This window comes from Pangasianodon hypophthalmus, chromosome 22, assembly GCF_027358585.1.
Source record: "Pangasianodon hypophthalmus isolate fPanHyp1 chromosome 22, fPanHyp1.pri, whole genome shotgun sequence".
Classification (NCBI taxonomy): Eukaryota; Metazoa; Chordata; class Actinopteri; order Siluriformes; family Pangasiidae; genus Pangasianodon; species Pangasianodon hypophthalmus.
The window spans coordinates 11,421,898-11,445,581 of record NC_069731.1 but is presented as its reverse complement, the minus strand read 5'-3'; the positions used below and the strand labels follow the sequence as shown (position 1 = coordinate 11,445,581).

At 41.0% G+C, this 23,684-nt stretch overlaps 1 protein-coding gene across 3 annotated transcripts in view; it reads right to left on the bottom strand.

Annotated features, from left to right (window-relative positions):
* The window catches only part of myripb (myosin VIIA and Rab interacting protein b), a 205,044-nt gene that overhangs the window by 125,077 nt on the left and 56,283 nt on the right, over nucleotides 1–23,684 (bottom strand). For all 3 annotated transcript variants that reach the window (XM_053227864.1, XM_053227865.1, XM_026938117.3), the window contains exon 3: nucleotides 5,694–5,915. In XM_053227864.1, coding sequence (XP_053083839.1) covers nucleotides 5,694–5,915 — 222 coding nt within the window. The remainder of the gene's footprint in view (nucleotides 1–5,693; nucleotides 5,916–23,684) is intronic.

Genomic DNA, 23,684 nt, shown 5'->3' with positions numbered 1-23,684 from the left:
CAAAGCTAATCAGAGGTATGTTAATATTCATTATAGTTGCTTTCTCGTTCTGCATCCATTAGCTGGAGCCCTACAGCTATGAGAACTCAATTCCACTTCAGCTTATTTATAGGCCTCAACTGAGAAACTCAATGACAAACTCATCTGTGTGTAACAGGAACTCACACATCCTTCCATTTATTCATGCACCTGTGGTGCAGTAGACTGCATCAGTGCTGCAGGCATGCTGTGCATGAGCATGTGTTTTTGTATTTCTACATTTAAAAATCTCATATTGAAACAGTCTTTAATGGAATTTAAAGTATTCCTAAAGTTTAAGTCTACCACCAACTGGTATTTCAACATTTATGAAAATTCCACTCAGATCAGTAATTTTTCATATGAAAGTGAAATACAGTATATCTGACTGTCTGTTCACACACCATTTAATTCTCTTGTGATTCCAAAATGGGTAGCACTTGAATGCTCCTAAATCAAGGTATTGACTGTTGTTTTTCTCTTAAAGATGAGTATAGTTCTCTATGCATTATTGTCACCACTACACTACTATCACTACTTCTAATAAATGTTAATAATGAAAAATGTCAGTGCTGCACAGCTGTTTTCAGCTGAGAGTCTATGAGAATATAACAGTCCCTTCTCTCTCTCTCCCCCCTCTTAGACAGAGTGGCTCTATGCAATCATTGGCATCTGTCAGCTCACACATTCAGAACCCAGGCAGTTAGTTCTTTCTTCCAATTACATGCAGCTGCTCTATGATGTGCTGAATGAGCAGCAGTTTGGAAAAAAATACAGTGGCCAGTTTGAAAAAAATACAGTGGCCAGCTTCTCTCAGACATGCACAAATCAGCACAAGTCAGCCTTCTTCCTCACAGATTTTTTTGGAGTCACACACACAAACACACATATATACATACACACAAAGTCAGGTCTGGAAGTATTTGGACAATGACAATGAGTTTTTGTGATTTTGCCTTTATACACCACCACAATGGATTTGAAAGAAAACAATCAAGATGTGATCGAAGTGTAGACTTTCAGCTTTACTTTAAGAGGTTCCACAAAAATATGGCATTTAACATTTAGGAATTACAGCCATTTTAAGCAAATTACCTCCATTTTCAGGGGCTCAAAGGTATTTGGACAAAGTGACTCACAAGAAGTTAACTGACCAGCGGCGGTCCATTCCCTCGTTACTTCAAGACAAATGAAGCAGATAAAAGGTCTGGAGTTGATATCAGGTATTGAGTTGGCATTTGGCAACTGTTTGCCTGGAGCTACCAGTATGAAGTCCAAGGAGATCTCAATGCAAGTGAAGGAGGCCATCATTAAGCTGAAAAAACAACATAAATCTATAAGAGAGACAGCAAAAACCTTAGGTGTGGCCAAATCAACAGTTGGGTACATTCTTAAAAAGAAAGCAAGCCCTGGTGAGCTCAAAAACATCGAAAGGCCTGGAAGACCACAGAAGACAACTAAAGTGGATGATTGCAGAATCCTTTCCTTGGTGAAGAAAAACCCCTTCACAACATCAACAGAAGTCAAGAATCCTCGGGAGAAGGTAGGCATATCACTGTCAAAATCTACAATCAAGAGACGCCTTCATGAATGTAAATACAGAGGGTTTACAACAAGATGCAAACCACTGGTAACATTCAAGAACAGGAAAGCCAGATAAGACTTTGCCTGTCGCCTGATCTCAACCCAACAGAGCATGCTTTTCACTTAATGAAGACAAGACTGAAGGCAGAAAGACCCACAAACAAGCAGCAACTGAAGGCAGCTGCAGTGAAGGCCTGGCAAAGCATCTCCAGGGAGGAAACTCAGAATTTGAGTTTTGAGAACATGGGCTCCAGATTTCAGGCAGTCATTGACTGCAAAGGATTTTCATCCAAGTATTAAAATTATGGCTATATTTACAATTATGTCACTTTGTCCAAATACCTTTGAGCCACTGAAAATGGAGGTACTTTGTTGAAAATGGCTGTAATTCCTAAATGGTAAATGGTATTTTTGTGGAACCTCTTAAAATAAAGCTGAAAGTCTACACTTCAATCACATCTTGATGGTTTTATTTCAAATCCATTGCGGTGGTGTATAAAGGCAAAATGACAAAAACTCTGTCATTGTCCAAATACTTCCAGACCTGACTGTATATATATTTTACAAACCTTTTTTTAATAATTGATGTTTTCTAGGTTAAAAAAATAAACTGTGTATATATTTTCCTTATTTACAATAATGTAGAATTCCAAGACATTGAAATGGGCATGTATCCTGTAAAAAGACAGTTCAAAACATGGCAATATTTCAAGTGCAATGTAATGACATTTGGTGTTATTATGTTATTATGGTCAAATTAAACAAACTATCACATCTGAGTCCATCGCCAAAAACTTCTATTTTCAGCCATATCAGTACAGCTGCCAAATCCACCTCTAGCACTTCCTATCAATATTTGGAGGTGCATATTGTAACTGTATGTTTTTAGGGGTCAAGCACTGGAGGTGCATATTGTAACTGTATGTTTTTAGGGGTCAAGCAACAAACTTCTACATGGGAGTGTAATGTGTGTGTGTGTGTGTGTGTGTGTGTGTGTTTGAGAACAGAAGAGTTATAGTAGTGCATTTATTTATAGTAAACTGAAATAGAATAAAATGAAAAGCAGTATTAAAACATGGATTTAAAACCATTTTAATAGATTGTTCCTCTTTAATTGCTATGGCACTGTCTAGTCTAGCTGCTCACACACATTCCTGAGACAAACCCATGCATGCACACACACTATCAGAACATTATCAGATTGATGTAATTGTAAAGGTGTGCATGGAACTGTTTTTTTAATCCCACTCATGTTTGTTCCCTCCTGCAATTATTTATGTTGTCCTTTAAAACTAAATAAAATGCAAATTCAATCATCGTAGTGTGGCAGAGTGAATTCCATCATGAGTACAGTTTGTGCTGCGGGTTATGCATTACTATCCAATCTCCCTCAGCCAGTTTAGAGCAGCCCACGTCAGCTAACAGGCCAGTCATCCTCCATCCATGGAAGGCTAGTCGTTGCGCTATATGGACAACTCTTTAATAAGCTTCCTCACTACATGGTCTCAGCTGCCAGGTTATACACACAAGACGTGGTACATCCTTAAATAGTGTAATATGATACACAGTTTTATTTTTTTAAACATTTAATTTATTTTTTTCTTCATTGTTGCTGTTGTTTAATAGCCTAAAAATAGTGATGTCTTTAATCCACCACAATTTGGCCATCTGTGTTTGTACAGTGAAATTGAAACATACAAACATACACACTCTTACACAAAAATGAACATGTCAGGTGGGTCACTTAACAGAAGGCGCCAACACTCTGTACATGTGAGAGTCTGTTCTGTAAAGTCTGAGTCAGCACAGAAGCCATAAACATACCTACACACACACACACACACACACACACACACACACTTGTCTTACTACCCTTGTGAGGACCTTTCATTGACAATTATTAATGCAGCTAATTAATGCTATACCTGTAGCTAAATCTAGCACTAACTTTAACCAATGGGGAACCTTTTGACTCTTTTAACCAGATAGTATCCTTTTCCACTGAACTATGCACAAAGCATAAATATCTACATAAATATACAATCACCCCAGAAAACCTTCAGTAACAAAACAATATTTTGAGGAAACACTGGCAAAAAAGGACTGGTACATTTTGAATTCTCAGTAGATCAAATGCACAAATACTTTATGTTTACTTTAGACTAAAGCTAAGGTAATATCATGTAACCAAGACACTCTGAGTGAGATTGTCTGCCTACTGCACACTTTTTATATATGTTTTCAATGCTACCGTTGTTCTTATTCTTGGCTCACATCACATTCTTGGGTAAAAGAATTCATGCCACTCTGAGATGCCTCATTTAAAGCCACGCTTAAGTTATCAGATTAGTGGGTGTGCAGTGGGTACCAACTCTGCTGGAATTCTGTCACACACAGATGGCAGGAATCATTGCTGGATACATTCAAATATGCGGTAATATTTGGGTATATAACACATATGTATGCATATTCCAGTAATACTAGTAGATGGAATCAAAGTTCAGTGTAGTACACAAAGTTTTCAGAGAAACAGGATTTTTTAGTTTAGCACATTAGAACATTCTGATTCGATTCTATTTAAATTTACTCTAAATAAGTGCACTACTATAACTATCTTTTTCGACTAATTAATTAATTATTATGCTTGGATGGTTATTTAATTTATTCAATTAGCTTCCTAGTTTTTGTCATTTAGCTTATAAAGGAAAATGTAAGGCTTCTATTAAGCAAAATTTTATTATTATTTTTCATCAGAATATGCCATAATCTATTGTCTTTGTTTCCTATATGTCCAAGTATATGTCCACATACCTGACTACAAAATCGAAATGCCAACCACTAACACCATTAAAACTGACTGCTTCAAGACCAAGATAGATAGATAGATAGATAGATAGATACACAGTATTGTGCAACAGTCTTAGGCACCCTATTTTTTTTTAGTACAAACTTTGTTATAGATTTTTATTTTATGACTTCTACATTATTGATTCAGTACAAAAACATTTTAGAATTCCAAACATTAGTTTTCCAGCACAAAATTAAATGTTACAGAAAAATGTTTGTATGTCAGTAAAGAAAGCAGCATATTACATAAGAGACCACTTTTCAGACTAAAAAAAAAAAAAAAACATAATGAAGGCTGCTGGGTTTTGCTGCAAAAATAAGAAGCAAGTGTGACAGTCAAAGTCTCCAGAAGAACTGTGGCTGGTTCTGCAAGATGCTCAGTAAAACTTACAGCTAATTTCCTTATAAAACTGCAAACACTGTACCTGAGACTACTATTTTTTTAAAGCGAAGGATCGTCACACCAAATATTGACTTTGTTTCATTTGTTACTGTTTACTGCTCTTTATAGTTTTTTTAAAACGTAGAAACATTTAGTTTCATTATTTCTGAAGGCATCTTTGCTCTATAGCATTTTTTTGCATGTGCCTAAGACTTTTGCACAGTACTGTATATATATATTCTCTGTATATGTATATTCTCTCGCTCTCATTCTCTCTCTCTGTGCTTCCATGATTCTCAGTGTCTGAAAAGCATTTGTCTGGTAACCCAGGGAGCTGTGTCAATGCACCCCTCCCTTTATCTGCTCATGCCTCTCTATTCCCTCCTCTATCAATCACATGCAGGAGTCCTCTATTCTCTCTTCTTCATCTGAAGAAGCCCCTCAGGTCACACATATAATGTGCAAAACCCTGTATGAGTGTACTCATGTAGTTCTGTGCACATCTTTTACATCTTGCTCTGTAGATGCAGGTGTATGTGCAAATGTGTGTGTTTGTGCTTGTTTCCTGGTGTCTGTGCAAACCAACATGCCATGTCTGTCTCTTTGTTTATAGAACCACCTTGAATAAGACGCTCATATGTATCCCCTCTTTCTCTAACCCCTGATGTCTACTGCTCCTTCACACCCCCATATAGTCAAACTGAACAACAAGAAACAATGTCTTTGAGTTTCTGCAGGTGCATGCACATGACCATATGGTGTGTGTATGTGTGTGTGTGTGAGAGAATGTGTGAGAGAGGGGGAGAGAGAGAGAGGGAGAGAGAGACAGAGAGAGAGATAGTGTGGGTGCTGGGTTACTGACCTGCTCTTTTGGCAAAAGGCACAGACATAGCCATTCTCGTGCTGGCTGTAGGAGCAGCAGGCTTTGCAGATGTTGAAACGACAGTCAAGACAGACACGGCGCGGCTTGAGAAAGAAGCTGAATGGCCCACAGCAGCGAATGCAGCACTGCTCGTTAAAGCCACGCTGCTTGGCCAGCAGCAGACAGCGTGCGCCCTCCTCCTCCAGCTCATGCTTCAAATCACTACACAGAGAAATAGGAAGGGAGGGAGCAAATGAGAGAGTGGATGGAGAGTAGGAAGTGTTTAGAAAGGGGAGACAGAGAAGTGAGATATGAGTGGATAGAGATATAAAGACAGAGAGACAGAAAAGATGAGATTGAGAGGGGCAGTGAAAGAGCGAGAGAGAAAAGATAGTAAGGTTAAGAGGGGGTGGAGAGAGACAGAGGGGTAAAAGGAAAAGAAATGGCATGAGATGGAGGGGGAAAATGAAGAAGAGACAGAGAATTGGAGAGGAAGACAAGGAGAAAGCAAGAGATACAGAAAGACACAGAGGGTGATACAGAGAAAGAGAACACAAGATGGGGAAAGAGTGAGCAGAGACAGAGGGACACAAGGGATGACAGAGATAGGAATAGAGAGAGAAATAATGAGGGACAGAAAATATAAAATTGGATAGGGACCTAGGGGGAAAAATGTGGAAAGTGAGAAAAAGAGATAGTGAATCAGGGGAAAAAAGGTTAATATACACACAGACAAAGACAGGAAGAAAAAAGAGAGAGAGGAGGAGGAAGAAAGCTGATGGAGACCGAGGAAGACAGGGAATGAGAGTGACAGGAAAAAGACAAATATAGTAAGTAGGATAATTGAATAGAGTGGACAAGGACAGGAGCAAAAAATGTGTGTGAGTGTGCATGTAAGAGAGAGAGAGAGAGTATCTGAAGGAGAAAGTGGAAAGCACAGTGGAAGTCATGTGGAATAATCAATGCTGTAAGGAATGAAAAATTAAAACAGGAGAAAGGTACAGCACACAGACAAGGAAGCTGTTTTTTTCTTTTCCCCTTCTGTCCCTGTCACACATTCTTCTGTCTCACACACCCAGTCACCCTCACATGCTATGTGCATGTGAGTATGAGTGCACACATGCTCACATGCTATGTGCATGTGAGTATGAGTGCACACATGCTACATCTCTCTTCGTGCACACACACACACATTTTTCTTACTGTCACTGTAAGGACCACTCACATAATTATTAAAATGCAATATATACATTTAAATCTAACCTTAACCTCAGTAACCAGAAGGAAACGTTTTGGCTATATTAACTTTTTAAATAAATGCTGTCAAGGTCAAGGTGAAAACTATTCCTATACATGTAGGGACATTTGGTCTCCACTGAGATTATAAAACAAACACAGACAACAAAGCTACACTGCTAATGCCAAATGCTAAAAACTCAGCCACATATTACATACAGTCAGGTCCATAAGTATCTGGCATTACAGCCAACTTTTACAGAGTCTCTCCATTTTCACAGGTTCAAAAGTAATTGGACAAACGAACATAATCATAAACATTTAAATTATTTTTAATACTTGGAATGTATGTCAATGATTACGTGAAGTCTAGAACCCATGGACATCACCAAATGCTCAGCCATTTAAGAACATTCCTCGCTTGAAATTCTTTGAGAAGCCTTTACTTCAGCTGGCTTCAACTGCTGCATGTTTGTGGCTCTTTTCTGCCTTCAGTTTTGTCTTCAGTAAATGAAATCAATAAACAGCAGTACCATTGGCAGCCATACATGCCCATGCCGTAACACTTCTTCCACCATGTGACAGATGATGTGGTATGCTTTGGATCAAGAGCCTTTCCTTTCCTTTTCCTATCTATCTGATAGGTCTGGGTTTTTTTTTTTAGCCTAATGATGGCCTCCTTCATTTGCATCAACACCTCTTTGGACTGCATATTGAGAGTTCCCATGAACAGCTACCAAATGCAAATTCAATGCTTGGAATCAACTCCAGACCTTTTAGCTCCTTAATTTGTTGTGAAATAATGAAGAAACAGGCCACAACTGGCCATGAAACTGCTTATCAGTCAATTGTCCAATTACTTTTGAGGCCGTGAAAATGGAGGGACTCTGTAAAAATGGCTGTAATTCCTAAATGGTTAATGTAATAATTCTGTTAAACTCCTTGAATTAAAGATGAAAGTTTACACTTCAATCACACCTTGATTGTTTCATTTCAAATCCATTGTTGTGATGTACTGAGGGAAAATTATGAAAATTGTCACTGTACAAATACTTATGGACCTGTCTGTACATGCAGTCATGGGAAAAAGAAAGTACACTCTCCTTCAATTCTATGTTTTTGTTTATCAGAGCCTAAGTAATAATTGTGTGGTCCTCACCATCTTCTATAAACAAACAAATAAACTCAGGTGACAACATAAAAAACACAACAGATTTCAATATGTAATAAAAAAAAAAAACATTCCGAAACTAGGTAGAAAAATAAGTACACCCTTCCTATTTCCACAATCATTAAGAGAGTAATTAGCAGCCAGATGTTGCTAATGACATGCAGAAGATTAGATATTCATCAAGAAGTGTGACTCTGTATCTCTATAAAAGCCGAACTCTTGGCAGTTTGGTGTTCTGGACCACTCAGATGTGTGTATACATAATGCCAAGAAGAAAGAACATCACCTTAGAGAAGCAATTGTTGCTGCTCATGAATCTGGGAAGGGTTATAAGGCCATCTCCAGACAATTTGAAATTCACCATTCTACAGTGAGAAGAATTGTTTACAAACGGAGAGCCTTCAAGACAGTTGCCAATCTTCCCAGGAGTAGGGGTCCCAGCAAATTCAGTCCAAGAACAGACCGATTAATGCTCAAAGATATAAGAAATCCCCAAGCACTACATCATGTAACTTACAGGACTCTGTAAGCACATGAAATGCTTACCTTCATGACAGCATACTAAGAAAAAGACTGAACAAGTATGGCATTCAGGGAAGGGTGGCTAGGATAAAGTTCCTCTCTCCGAAAAGAATATGGAGCACGACTTAGGTTTGCAAAACTGTATCTGAACAAACCACAAAAGTTCTGGAGCAATATCTTCTGGACCGATGAGACCAAGGGGGAGATGTTTGGTCATCATACACAGCACGATGTTTGGTGAAAACCAAACACAGCGTATCACTAAAAACACCTCATACCAACTGTCAAGCATGGTGGTGGAGGGGTGATGATTTGGGCTTGTTTTGCAGCCACAGCAATTGGAAACTTGCAGTCATTGAGAAAAAGAACTCCACTTTATACCAGAATAGTCTTGAGACAAATATGAGGCCACCTGTCCAGCAGCTTAAGCTGGGCTGAAATTGGGTCTTGCAACAGGACAATGATCCCAAGTAGACCAACAATAAAGAAGACAAAAGTGAAGGTGTTGGAAAGTCAAAGTCCACACCTCAGCCCCACTGAAATGCTGTGGTGGGATCTTAAGAGAGCTGTGCATAATCAAATGCCTTCATACATCAATGAACTAAAGCAATGTTGTAAAGAAGAGTGGTCCAAAATTTCTCCAAAATAATGTGAGAGACTGATAAACTCCTACAAATTATGTTTACTTCAATTAATTGTTTCTAAAGGTGGTTGTACATGTTACTGAATTATAGGGTGTACTTATTTTTTCCCACCTGGTTTCTGAATGTTGGTTTACTTTTTGGGATAAAATGACTACATATTAAAATCAATTGTGGTTTTTTTTGTCATCTGAGTTTATTTGTTTGTTTATAGAATTGTTATTTAGGCCCTGATAAATAAAAATATAGAATTGAACGAGGTTGTACTTTCACTGTGTAGTATTTTTTACTTTTCCCATGACTGTACATAAATAGCTAAAAGGAATCAAATAGGTATTCATCATCCTGTAAAATCCCTCCATCCTTGTTATTATCTGATTTCTTAACGGTTTAGGCTCCTAATCTCGTAGAATCATGAGCTGGTTCCCTAAACATGTGGGTGGAAAATGGGGCATCACTTTTCTTCTCTCTCTCTCACACACACACACATTCAGTAAGCTTGTCAGACTCAGGCTGTCTGTGTACTAGGCTGAGTGTAGGTAATATTTAATCATATCATCAATTTATCCCTAATTAAATAGGCCAGGTTGGAGTATGCACGGGAGTTCTGCATTGACAAGACAAGGCTCTGAAGGCTCATAAAACACACAATCGCATATACACATAAACAACTATAAAACTTTATGGTTGATCAATATCAAATAAGGATTTAGAGTCTACTTAAAATGACATTGCACACATAACACTAGCTTAACCTGAACATATTAACATATTCATTTTATCACAATTTCATCTGATTATATTTCTGTCTTTACAAAATAGCAAAAAAAGGAGCTTCATGAGGTTGAGAGCTGAAGACTGATGATTGTTTTTCCAGCAAAGAGCAGTGTAACAGCTCATTTTAATGTGTTTTTCAGTATCAACAGGGGTAGGAAAACCATAGATCATTCACTGTGATATTAATCTGTGTTAAAAATGCTCACGATGCTCTGTATGATTCCTGTATACATATACACATCATATTGGTCCTAACAATCTGCTGTCTATACTGTAGTGAAGGCTAATCATGATATTAAATGGGAGGGCTAAGTATCTGTAAATAAATTGATAATGAAACTAGAAACTATTAGGGTTGAGCAAAATTATTGCCAGGTTCTATTAACGGCAACCCTAAATTCAGCCAACCATCCATCCCTGTGTTGGTGATGGATCACCCATATTTGAGGCTATCATGGTTTTGCGTGTCTGTTTATGCGTTCTGTAAGGTTAGTTTGTGGGTGATAAGCGGTGGTTAGTTATCAATAACTGAATAACTCCCCATTGTTTACAGATGAGATTAATGAGGTATGATGTAAACTGAGTCCCTCTGTCAGACACAAGGTAGACCTGTGTATCCACCTTATGCAATATTTCCTCCAGTAGAATGTGAGCTACTTGAGGTACCTTGGCGACTCACAAGGTGAACAGTTCAACCCATTTGGAGCAGAAGTCTACCACAACTAAAAGGTGCTCATTTAACCAAAGGCCCATTAAATCTACCTCAAGCATGTACCTAGGCTTTGTGACAGGTGTTGACTGCAAGTACTCTGACAACTTTGAGACAGATGGTTTATACCTTTAGCATACTTGACATTCTTTACAATATTTTCATACATCCGATCATAAACTTGGTCAATAAGCAACTTCCAACAGCCTCAGTAGTGTTTTTAGATGACCATGGTGACCACTTAAAAGGTTTTCAGGGGCATATTTTAGGAACTCTCCTTGCAGACAAGTAGGTATAACGAACTGTAGTTTCTGTCATTTCTGACCATCCGGTACACTGCGGAAAAAAAAAAACACTCTCGACAACATAATGTATTCTAGATGGATCGGGAACTGTTTGAGACGTGGCTTTCTGGCATAATTCCTGAACTTCTGGGTCCATTTTCTGTGTCATAGAAATGTCGGTCCAGTCCACAGGTAGGCTAGTCGGACATACAGATGGACTAGTAGCTTTGACAAGGGCTATCATATTTGGTGATGATGTTTTTTCAGGCTCCACAATAGTCTGACTTCCCTGAAGTCGAATAGTCCAACCTATCAGCCTTAATGCTGGTTTGGAGTGTTGGAAAACCTCAGGTCAGTGCAGCATGGTCAGTAACTACCTCAATGGGTCTGCCCTCTAAATAAGGTCTCCACTTTTCAATGGCCACCAAAACTGCAAGATATTCTTTCTGTAACACTGAATATGCCTTTTCTGCTCCAAGAAGCAGTCTGGATATATAGGTAATCACATGTTCCTCTCCTCATTTTCCTGAGACAAGATTGCTCCCAGGCCAACCTCGCTAGCATCAGTTTGCACCTTGAAGGACTTGCTAAAATCTGGAGGAATCAAGACTGGAGCTTTGGTTAAGTCATGTTTGATCACCTCAAAAGCATCTTTACAGGCTTTAGTCCATGTTCATGTTCTTTCTGATTCAAAGCATGAAGAGGGGTGGCTTTCTCTAAGAAACCCAGAATAAACCAGTGGTACCAGCCTGCCAGACCCAAGAAAAGTTGAACATCTTTGAGAGATTGTGGCATTGGAAAATTGCACCCCGCTACTACTTTGACCAGATTCGTCTTGACTCCTTCACTAGACACAACATGGCCTAAGCAGGTAAGAGACCTTTGTAGTCTGAATATATCACAATGCGACATTTTCCTTAAGTCCACAAGCCTTTGAGCACACATTCGATTAGTCATTGAATTCAGGCAGCTTCATTTTTGAGACCAAATGGAAGACGAAGCAATTCAAATAGGCCAGCAGAAGTCACAAACTCAGTCTTTGTTTTCAGGCTCCATTTCAACTTGCCAGGACCCACTCTTATGATATAACATACTAAACACCACAGCTCCATGCAAAGACTCCAGGATACCTTGGATCTGGGGCATAGGATACCCATCCAAGTGCATTTTTGCATTAAGCCCATGATAAACAACATACAGGGGCACAATGACAATGGGTGAAGCCCATGGTGAGACTGAAGGATGAATGATATTCTTGTTCAGCAAATCTTTAATCTTTTTGTCAAGAAACTGCTGTTTCTCCACTGACACTCCTTATGCTCTTCTCTTTACAGGTACTTCATCTGTGGTTATGATACAATGCCTAATTACGTTGGAATGACCTATTTCGTGAGTGCATACAGATGGCCAATCTCTCAACAAATTCTCTAGCAGCATTTTAAATTGTTCTGTAGTGTCTGTTTACAATCTATTCACCAATTAACCTTGAAATGTTTTGAAGGACCCTTCTGGGAGAGGTATGGCAAGATAAAAATGCAACGGAGGACTAGGAGAAGACTCATGGGACAAGAGTGGAAAGACCTCGTCACGACCATCGTCATCCTTGGAAGGTAAGCTATACTGTACCTTTCTGGAATCAAAGACGATCCCTGAAGATATCAAGAAATTCATCCCTAGAATTATTGGGACTGTCAGATCTATGTCGTTCATCACATATAATGTCAAACAGAGTCTTTGCCCCTGAAGTTATCAATCCCAGTCAGATCTCCTCATGGCAGACTGCATTTTCCCACTGGCTAACAGGAAGGTTTACACCTTACTTGATTTCCACTGCTCTTGATGTTTCAATTGATTCCAGCTGGACTCTTGAATCAAAGAGAGTATTCTTAAAGTATCAACCCTGGCCTGGAAGTATCTACCACAAAGTATTCTATATTGCCAAAAGATTTGGGACGTCTGCCTTTACATGAACATGAACTTTAATGACATCCCATTCTTAATCCATAGGGTTTAATATGGAGTTGGCCCACCCTTTGCAGCTATAACAGCTTCAACTCTTCTGGGAAGGCTTTCCACAAGGTTTAGGAGTGTGTTTATGGGAATTTTTGACCATTCTAAAAGCGCATTTGTGAGGTCAGGCACTGATGTTGGACGAGAAGGCCTGGTTCACAGTATCCACTCTAATTCATCCCAAAGGTGTTCTATCAGGTTCAGGTCAGGACTCTGTGCAGGCCAGTCAAGTTCCTCCACACCAAACTCGCTCATCCATGTCTTTATGGACCTTGCTTTGTGCACTGGTGCGCAGTCATGTTGGAACAGGAAGGGACCATCACCAAACTGTTCCCACAAAGTTGGGAGAATGAAAGCATTAAGAGTTCCTTTCACTGGAACTAAGGGGCCAAGCTCAACCCCTGAAAAACAACTCCACACCATAATCCCCCCTCCACCAAACTTTACACTTGGCACAATGCAGTCAGGCAAGTACCGTTCTCCTGGCAACCGCCAAACCCAGACTTGTGCATCGGATTGCCAGACAGAGAAGCGTGATTCATCACTCCAGAGAACATGTCTCCACTGCTCTAGAGTCCAGTGGCGGTGTGCTTTACACCACTGCATCCAACGCTTTGCATTGTACTTGGCGATGTAAGGCTTGGATGCAGCTGCTCGGCCACGGAAACCAATTCCACGACGCTCTCTACACACTGTTCTTGAGCTAATCTGAACGCCGCACAAAGTTTGGAGATCTGTAGCTATTGACTCTGCAGAAAGTTGGCGATCTCTGCACACTGTGCGCCTCAGCACGCGCTGACCCCGCTCTGTGATTTTACGTGGCCTACCGCTTTGTGGCTGAGTAGCTGTTGTTCCCAATTGCTTCCACTTTGTTATTATACCACTAACAGTTGACTGTGGAATATTTAGTAGTGAGGAAATTTCACAAATGGACTTATTGCACAGGTGGCAACCTATCACGGTACCACGCTTGAATTCACTGAGCTCCTGAGAGCGACCCATTCTTTCACAAATGTTTGTAGAAGCAGTATGCATGCCTAGGTGCTTGATTTTATACACCTGTGGCCATGGAAGTGATTGGAACACCTGAATTCAATGATTTGGAGAGGTGTCCCAAAACTTTTGGCAATAAAGTGTATCATAGGTAATGTAACTGCTTTGAGATCTGATTTCATGGGTTTTTGGATAGTCTGCACTACTCGGGTGTTAGCATGTGTTGTTTTAGGGACTGGATCTGGGCCAGATTAGCATTTCTTCTTCTGTAATTCCACACTGGCATTGTTCCAAACCTTTTTGCTTCATCAAAATTTCTTTCTATTTGTGTGCCAATCCTCACCAGTTCACCAACATCTTGCACTGTTCCTTGAAGTAAGCTGGCGAGTCAAGGGTTACAGTTTCTAAGAATGGCTTGCGAGATTTCCCTCTCAGGCATATCCTTTTTCCATATCAGACAGAGGACTCAGTAATGGAAAGCAAAGTCCCGTATGCTCTCTCATGCACCTTGTTTCCTTTCTAAAAGCTTTTGAGTAGCTTCATCCTAATAATCATCACTCAAAAAGGAACAAAAAAAAGACTTCTTTGAATTGCCTCCACATCTGGACATTTCTTTTTTCAGCTAACCACCAGTCATTTGCAGTATCCTTCAATACTGTTGTAAAGGAAGCTAGTATTTCATAGTAACAAAGAGGTCAGATGGTCAAATACTCTTCACACTGCTCAATGAATGAAAGTGGATCATCCTCTTTGTGAGAATGTGGGAACTCTACTTTTACAGTTGGTTGATATGGAACTGTTGGAGTATTTTCAGAAATAGGTGAGTGTTATTTGCTGGACATTGTAGGTTTGGTTCCTGACCTTAGAAACTGATAGATGAATAAATGAGCTTTGAGGAGGATTTATTGGGGTTGATATAATTGGAATAATGGGTTTTAACTTGTCAATCTGGGTATCATGTCTCTTCAAACATTCTACCATCGACTTGCCTAAGTCTTGAATGCTGAGTTCAAATTTTCTCTGGATTCTTTCACTCTCCCTTTCTATTTGGTAAGTCAGTCTTTCTTTTACTGTTCTACATTTGCTTTCGACTTCTGTCTGAGAACATTCACTTGCCTTCCTGGCACAATCTTCAAGACAGCCTTCTAGGATGGTAAATCGCTCTGACAGCTGCTCTATAAACCCCACAACAGAAGCATAAGTATTGTATTCTGGTCCTTCACCAGGCTCATGTGGCTGTGGAAAAGAAACTTCCTCAAGATTCTCACCCACACCTACAGTCTCCACACCTACTTCCTTTTCCTCTTCTGAGTCAATATACAGTTCACTAAATGTAGTAATGAGCCCTTGCATGGGTTCTCTTCTGGTCACAAAAGGTCCAGCAGCAAAATCAAGATTGAGTTTGTACTCATCCTCTGCTCCAGTACGCTGGCTTGCCATATCACACACCAGGTAAAGCATCAAACAATACATGTAAAGTCCCTGTTCGGGCACCAATCTATAACTAGTCTTGTGTATTTTTAAACTCAAAACCAGTTACGGTTTTAAACAATTAGATTCGATCATTCTTCCATTCTTGTGGGAATATAAAAATCCTAGAGTTAAAAAGGCACATCTCTGTAAACCTAAACAGGAGGGAGGTCTGGCACTTCCAGACTTTCGTCTTTATTACTGGGCTTCTTACATAAGTCCAATTTCAGTGTGGATGGATGATCATGATGCTCTGCCAATTTGGTTCCAAATAATTCGTGATCAGTGTTATCCATACAATCCGGGAGTGGTGATTCTCTCCCCTGTAGCTCTGGATCATTCTACCTTCAACAGTAGTATCATAATTCAAACTAAACTTCGTATCTGGAAACAGATAAAAGAACATTTCAAGATAAAGTCCCTTTCATTTCTAACTCGTATTGGTAAGAATTCATCTTTTACCTCATCAAGATTGGATGGGACCTTTGTGCAATGGGAAGAAATGGGGGTATGTACTATAGGGGACCTTTTCACTGATGGGGCTTTGGCATCTTTTAATCAGCTGCAACAGAAATTTAAATTCCCCAAGAGTCATTTTTTAGATTTCTACAGATTAGGAATTATATACGTGCTCACACACCTTCATTGGATAATATATCACCCTCAATTATTGATAAGTGTCTTGATCGGGGTAAAGGAAGTAAAAAGGCATTACCTATAATTTATGATTTGCTACAATCCTTTACCTCTCTCTCTACAAGTTTTCTCAAGGAAGAATGGGAGAAAGAACTAGGAGTGGAAATTTCTGAGGAAATGTGGCAGATGAGTTTAAAGGATATTAAAGAACATTCTATCAATTCTAGACATTGCCTTACTCAGTTTAAAGTCATTCACAGACTACATTATTAAAAAAAAGAAGCTACATAGAATTTTCCCATAGTTTTATTTTCTGCTCCAAGATACAGAGTTATTGGAAAGGGATTTTTGACGTGCTTTCAGAGATTTTTAAGATGCAACTGCAGCCAGATCCAGCACTTTTCATTCTGGGATTTTCTGAACGTATGCATTCATTATCAGGAGCACAACACAAACTGCTTGCATACAGTTTAACTATAGCCAAGAAGTTACTACTCTTGTTCTGGAATAAAAAGGAGGCTCCTACATGTAAACTACGGCTTGGAGAGATGATTTCTACTTTACATTTGAAACAAATTAGGTACTGTTTGAAGGGCAAATTTGAGCAGTTTGACAAAATCTGGCACCCTTTTCTCTGTTACCTTGATGGAAACCCTACAGACTAATGCATCATTTGTTAATGTCTTAATATTTTTTCATCATACTTTACAATTTAATGTAAACAGATCTTGTAAGGGATGGTTTGTGATGGGGGCTCTTTGTTTGTTTGTCTTTTGGTTTTTTTTTGCTCTCTCTTTTCTAATTTTGATTGTATTCTTTGTACATGAAATAGAGACAAAATATGTAAGATTGCAAATCTATCTTCAAAATCTTTGTCTTTCAATAAAACTTATTTGACAAAAAAAAAGTTACGGAATAAGAAGGGGGTTCTACAGCATTTTACGTTGTCATTTCAACATATAGAAAGTATGACTGCCGTATGAATTAGCAGCATCGTCTTTTATATAGAAAGAGTAGAAAACAAAAAAAATCATCATTATACAAACAATATAAACAAAGCAATATACAAGAAATGAAGCATATCAGAAGTCAAAAGCAGTTATTGATTTTATAAAAGCCAGTCTATCGAACCCAGTATTAAATTGTTTAGTGTTAGCCACTGGTGGTAAACAGTGAATGTTTCAGTGAGAGTAATAGTCTTATCTGATGAAGGTTGAAGTATTGTAATGAGGTAGTGTCCACAATAGCAGGTGTTCTCAAACAAAAGTAATCCGCTCAGCAAAGCTGATTCCATGCCTCATAGCCAACGTTCATAGCAGGTTGGAAGTCAAGTTATGTGAGAACTGGTATAAGGTAACAGGAGTGTAATCTGAAGTCCTTTTTTAATTGAGGTTAAACTGCCATTTCTCAACAAGGACATTGAGCACCACATATAAGCCATGCTTCCAACTCTACATGCTGTTCTCTCTGCCTCTACTACAACCTATATACACTATATTACCAAAAGTATTCGGTCACCTGCCTTGACTCACATATGAACTTAAGTGCCATCCCATTCCTAACCCATAGGGTTCAATATGATGTCGGTCCACCTTTTGCAGCTATTACAGCTTCAACTCTTCTGGGAAGGCTGTCCACAAGGTTGAGGAGTGTGTTTATAGGAATTTTTGACCATTCTTCCAAAAGCACATTGGTGAGGTCACACACTGATGTTGGTCGAGAAGGCCTGGCTCTCAGTCTCCGCTCTAATTCATCCCAAAGGTGTTCTATCGGGTTCAGGTCAGGACTCTGTGCAGGCCAGTCAAGTTCATCCACACCAGACTCTGTCATCCATGTCTTTATGGACCTTGCTTTGTGCACTGGTGCACAGTCATGTTGGAAGAGGAAGGGGCCCGCTCCAAACTGTTCCCACAAGGTTGGGAGCATGGAATTGTCCAAAATGTTTTGGTATCCTGAAGCATTCAAAGTTCCTTTCACTGGAACTAAGGGGCCAAGCCCAACTCCTGAAAAACAACCCCACACCATAATTCCTCCTCCACCAAATTTCACACTCGGCACAATGCAGTCCGAAATGTACCGTTCTCCTGGCAACCTCCAAACCCAGACTCGTCCATCAGATTGCCAGATGGAAAAGCGTGATTCATCACTCCAGAGAACGCGTCTCCACTGCTCTAGAGTCCAGTGGCGGCGTGCTTTACACCACTGCATCCGACGCTTTGCATTGCACTTGGTGATGTGTGGCTTGGATGCAGCTGCTCGGCCATGGAAACCCATTCCATGAAGCTCTCTGCGTACTGTACTAGGGCTAATCTGAAGGTCACATGAAGTTTGGAGCTCTGTAGCAATTGACTGTGAAGAAAGTCGACGACCTCTTTGCACTATGCGCTTCAGCATCCGCTGACCCCTCTCCGTCAGTTTACGTGGCCTACCACTTCGTGGCTGAGTTGCTGTTGTTCCCAAACTCTTCCATTTTGTTATGATAAAGCTGACAGTTGACTGTGGAATATTTAGGAGCGAGGAAATTTCACGACTGGATTTGTTGCACAGGTGGCATCCTATGACAGTTCCACGCTGGAATTCACTGAGCTCCTGAGAGCAGCCCATTCTTTCACAAATGTTTGTAAAAACAGTCTGCATGCCTAAGTGCTTGATTTTATACACCTGTGGCCAGGCCAAGTGATTAGGACACCTGATTCTGATCATTTGGATGGGTGACCGAATACTTTTGGTAATATAGTGTATATTCAGTGAATTAGGTACTCTAGTACCCCTAGAGGTGAGGAAGAGAATTACCAGCTAACAGGCTTAATGCTTACATGGCATATCATGCTTACATGGCATAATTAGAATGATGTGGGGCAAACCACTGGGTGTCCCAAAAGTCTCCATACATAAGGGAGATTAACAATTTTTAGCAAAATCTGACTTTATTTACAAAACATCCTCTACATCATTGCCATTTTGTAAAAACACACAGAGTCTTCTCTCCCAGTCATGATGAACTCATGTTAATACTTCTGGTGTTATGCATGTTATTGCACATTGAGTGTGTTCCTTTAAACGATCTTTGTGCTGTATCTTTTCCTGGTACACCAATATGTTCTTCTATGTTCTAAGGCACTCATAAAGCCTACCTGAAAAAAATAATATAAACTAAGTATGAAGAATTTTGGAAGACATTCTGCTAAAAAGTGTTCATTTCTCCTATGTAAAGAGAACTTTGGGACACCCTGTTACACACAGACGCACACACGCACACACACACACACACACACACACACACACTTAAAGATAGGCAGCTGCATTCATGATTTCTCAATTATGCTTTTGAGTGTTTCAAGTCCAAATATGATGGAAATGATCATTTAAATTTCATTATAGTTTCCAGTCATTTCTTCTGCATAACACACAGTGACTCAGGGGAGAGAAAGAAATAGCTACAAAGAGAGATGCAAAGACAGACTTTTACTGAAAGTGGTTCAAAACAATAAAATATAACTCAGCATGATTGGATCCCGGGGTGAATATAGACCAGAACATGGATTTTAATCACTTTAAAATCAACATTTATTGATCTAAGCTAAATCAATATAGGGAGACATCAGCACTGCTTTCCTCATGACTTCACATTCACTGTACTGCATTCTATGTTTCATAATCTGTCTCTGTCCATACTTTTGGTATATAATGCTTTATGTATGGTTCCAGCCCTTATCACCACAACCTACATGAATAATACATTCTTATAGTTAGATTGCATTTAAAAATCTCAAAATTATCTCTGAATGTGTGAGACCGTACAATGAAGATAATGTTTCAAGAAAAAACATACAAAAATATTATACATTATGTAGTATGTGTGTACATTTATGTGTGAAGGCCTGATTAAACTTCTAAGATATAGGAAGTCCTTTTTGTTTGAGAATGGCAAAATGATCACCACCAGCATGGGCAAAAACACATTATGATTTAAGAAATAATTTAATCCATGAGCCACAGAACAGCTTCAGTGTGCCTTGGCATTGAGTCTACAAGCATCTGGAACTGTACTGGATGAACTGGATGAATACTACTCTTCCAAAAGATATTCCCTCAGTTTGTATGATGATGGTGGCTGTGGAGAGCACTGTCTAACACGTCACTCCAAAATCTCCCATAGGTGTTCATCTGGGTTGAGATCTTGTGACTATGAAAGCCACAGGATATGATTGTTTTATCAACAAATCATTCAGTGAGCCCTCATACTTGGTGGATGAGGACAGGGTGATCCTGGAAGAGACCACTCCCATCAGGATGGAAATGTTTCATCACAAGAGAAAGATGATCAGTCAGGATAATTTTGTATTTACCTCTAGGTTGGATTACTGTAATGCCTTACTGTCTGGATGTTCCAGGAGGTATTTAAACAAGCTCCAGTTAGTCCAGAATGCAGCAGCAAGAGTCCTTACTAGAACCAGAAGATATGACCACATCGCCCCTATCTCATCCACACTGCATTGGCTCCCAATCAAATTTCGCATTGATTATGAAATACTATTGAAATATAAAGCACTGAATGGTCTCGCACCACAGTCCCTGAGGGAACTTCTGTTTTTTTATGATCTGCCATGCCCACTTTGATCAAAAGGTGCAGGCTATTTGTTGGTATCTTTGTTGGTACCGCATGCCCAAAGCAGGGGGCAGAGGTTTCTCTTATAAACCCTACAGTTATGGAACAGCCTTACAATTAATGTTCATTTCTCACTATCTCAGTGTTTAAGTCTAGGCTGAAAACATATTTGTTTAGTCAAGACTTTTGTGAATAGTTTTTTCTTAGGTAAAGGAGCAGGTCTAGAGTGTTCACGGGCATAGAGTGTTTTGGTAAACTGGGACGTTTGGATGCCTCAACACCTCTCACGTGTTCATTGAGGTTTGTTGACGGTGGAGTGGTTGGCCGCTTTATATCCCAGGGCGCCCTCATGTCTGTGTTACTTTCTGGCTCTCCCTTTTAGTTATGCTGTCATAGCTAGTCTTGCAGGAGTCCCTGCTTGCCCTCCACACACAATTGTCCTTAACCATTACATGACAATAAGCATACCTAATAATCTGTGTTTCTCTCTCTCCCTTTCTCTCTCTCTTTCTCTCTCTCTCTCTCTGTCAAGCTACACATGCTACTCCTGAGGTATCAGTGATCCTGACCCCTTCTGCTCTTCAGACCCGCCTGATCCAGCCTGAGGCCCTACTTCTGGTTGGAGTTCTCATCACTTGGAAACCACTCGCTGCTGCTGAGGATAGCCCCATATGAACAGCCCCATATGGACAAGATTACTGTGGATTACTGTGGATTACTTAGAAAACATGAAGATGGCTTTGGACTGCAATTGATAAACAGTTTTGCTATGATAGCTTAGGACTACAAATGCCATGATAGCTTTAGGACTGCAATTTGCCATGAACTGTTCCCCTTCAGGAACTCGAGCTGCGTCGAAACGCTATGGGAACGCCTTCAGCGTGACCGCGCTCTGAATCACGTGTGTAATCAGTCCAATGGATGGACGAGACCTCACAGATGGGGTGACGTAGCAACCCAGAAGCTTAAAGCACGAGCGGTGGGCGCCACGCCAGCTTTCTGACGTTCAGCAAGGGCTCTGTGTGTATTGTCTGTCTATTTTGTATTGTCTGTATATTTTGTATTGTTTGTCCTGAGAGATAACAATGCCCAAGTCAAAAGATAAGACTAAGCATAAAGGCGAGAGTGGACAGTGTTTTAGGCTGTGTGTTCCTCCCTGCCCGCGCTACATTACGGACGGGGATACACACAGCCTATGCGTTGTCTGCTTGGGAGCGGAGCATGCAGAGTCGGCTCTCGAGGGAGCCGGCTGCTCGCATTGCGAGCGTTTGCCGCTGCGTGCACTTCACTCCCGGAAGGCTCTCTTCGAGGAGGGAGCCTTCCTCGCGTTCCTCGCGGTGCTGGCCCCGCTTCTGCCGAGGCAGAGCGGCAGTTACGCTCATGGGGTTCGCAGATGGATTTGGCGGAGGGAATGGAAACGGGCGAGTCCCTTTCTCCTTCCTCACCCACCAGATCCATTGTCTGCTCTCTGGTTTCAGAAGCCCGATCTGCGGTTTCTTCCCCACGGGGAGTGGGCTCGGCGCTCCGCAGAAGAGTAAATTAGATGAACGTTTTCTGCGGAGTAAACCACCACCTCCATGCCGGAGCCTGCTTTTTTTCCCCGACCTCCACATCGAGGTGTCAAGGTCGTGGGGGAGGCCTTTTTCGGCCCGTTTATTCAGTCCCACCTCTTCCTATTACGCCAATGTGGCGGGACTGGATGATTTTGGCTACAGGGCTATGCCCCAGTTGGAACAGACGCTGGCTAGCTATCTGTCTCCTGGCGCTGCACCGTCCCTGAAGGCTCCGGCGCTGCCCTCCAGGCCGCTGCGGACCACCTCAGCGCTGGTGGGCAAAGGGTACACGGCAGCAGGTCAGGCTGGTGCGTGCTTGCACACCATGGCACTTCTGCAGGCGTACTAGGCTGACCTGCTTAAAGAGCTAGATGAGGACGTGGAGATGACATCTGAGCATGTCACTGAGCTCAGACGGGCCGCTGATCTGTCTCTCCGAGCCACCAAGGAGACAGCCCGTGCTATCGGCAGGTCTATGGCAGCACTGGTGGCGGCGGAGAGACATCTTTGGTTTAGTAGCTAGTTCGGTCATTCCCTGCCGGTTTGCCGCTTCAGGGCACCGAGCTAGCCGCTCTCGTTCGAGGTCAGTCTCGAGAGTCTGATTCCCTTAGTAGGCTATTTGGCAGCGTGGAAACTTCTGCCGAATGTGTCCCAATGGGTCTTGCATACTGTAGAGCGAGGCTACCGAATCCAATTCGGTTCTCCTCCGCCTCGTTTTTGCGGGATTCTTCCCACTCTGGTGGGTCCCGAGCAGGCTCTGGTAATGGAACAGGAAGTGAACACTCTCCTGAGGAAGGAGGCCATCGAGGTGGTCCCTCCTCACGACAGAGAGTCCGGGTTCTACAGCCGGTACTTCATCGTTCCGAAGAAGGGTGGGGGGCTGCGTCCCATCTTGGATCTGCGGCATTTGAACTGCTCAGTCGCACGACTGAAGTTCAAGATGCTCACGATCAAACAGGTCGTGTCTCAGATCAGCTGGTTTGTCAGCTGGTTAGAGGACTGGTTTGTCACGATCGATCTAAAAGATGCATATTTCCATATCTCCATCCTTCCCCAACACAGAAAGTTCCTGAGGTTTGCTTTCGGGGGCGAAGCTTACCAATATCGGGTTCTTCCGTTCGGCCTGGCACTCTCACCCCACACTTTCACGAAGTGTGTGGATGCTGCTCTGGCTCCTATGCGACTCCAGGGCATCCGCATACTGAACTATATCGACGATTGGTTGATATTAGCTCGATCGGAGCAGGTGGCGGTTTGGCATCGAGATGTCGTTCTCACCCACATGAAAGAGCTGGGGTTAAGACTGAACGCCGAGAAAAGTGTGCTTTCTCCAGTACAGAGAATCACTTATCTGGACGTGGTGTGGGATTCGACCACGAT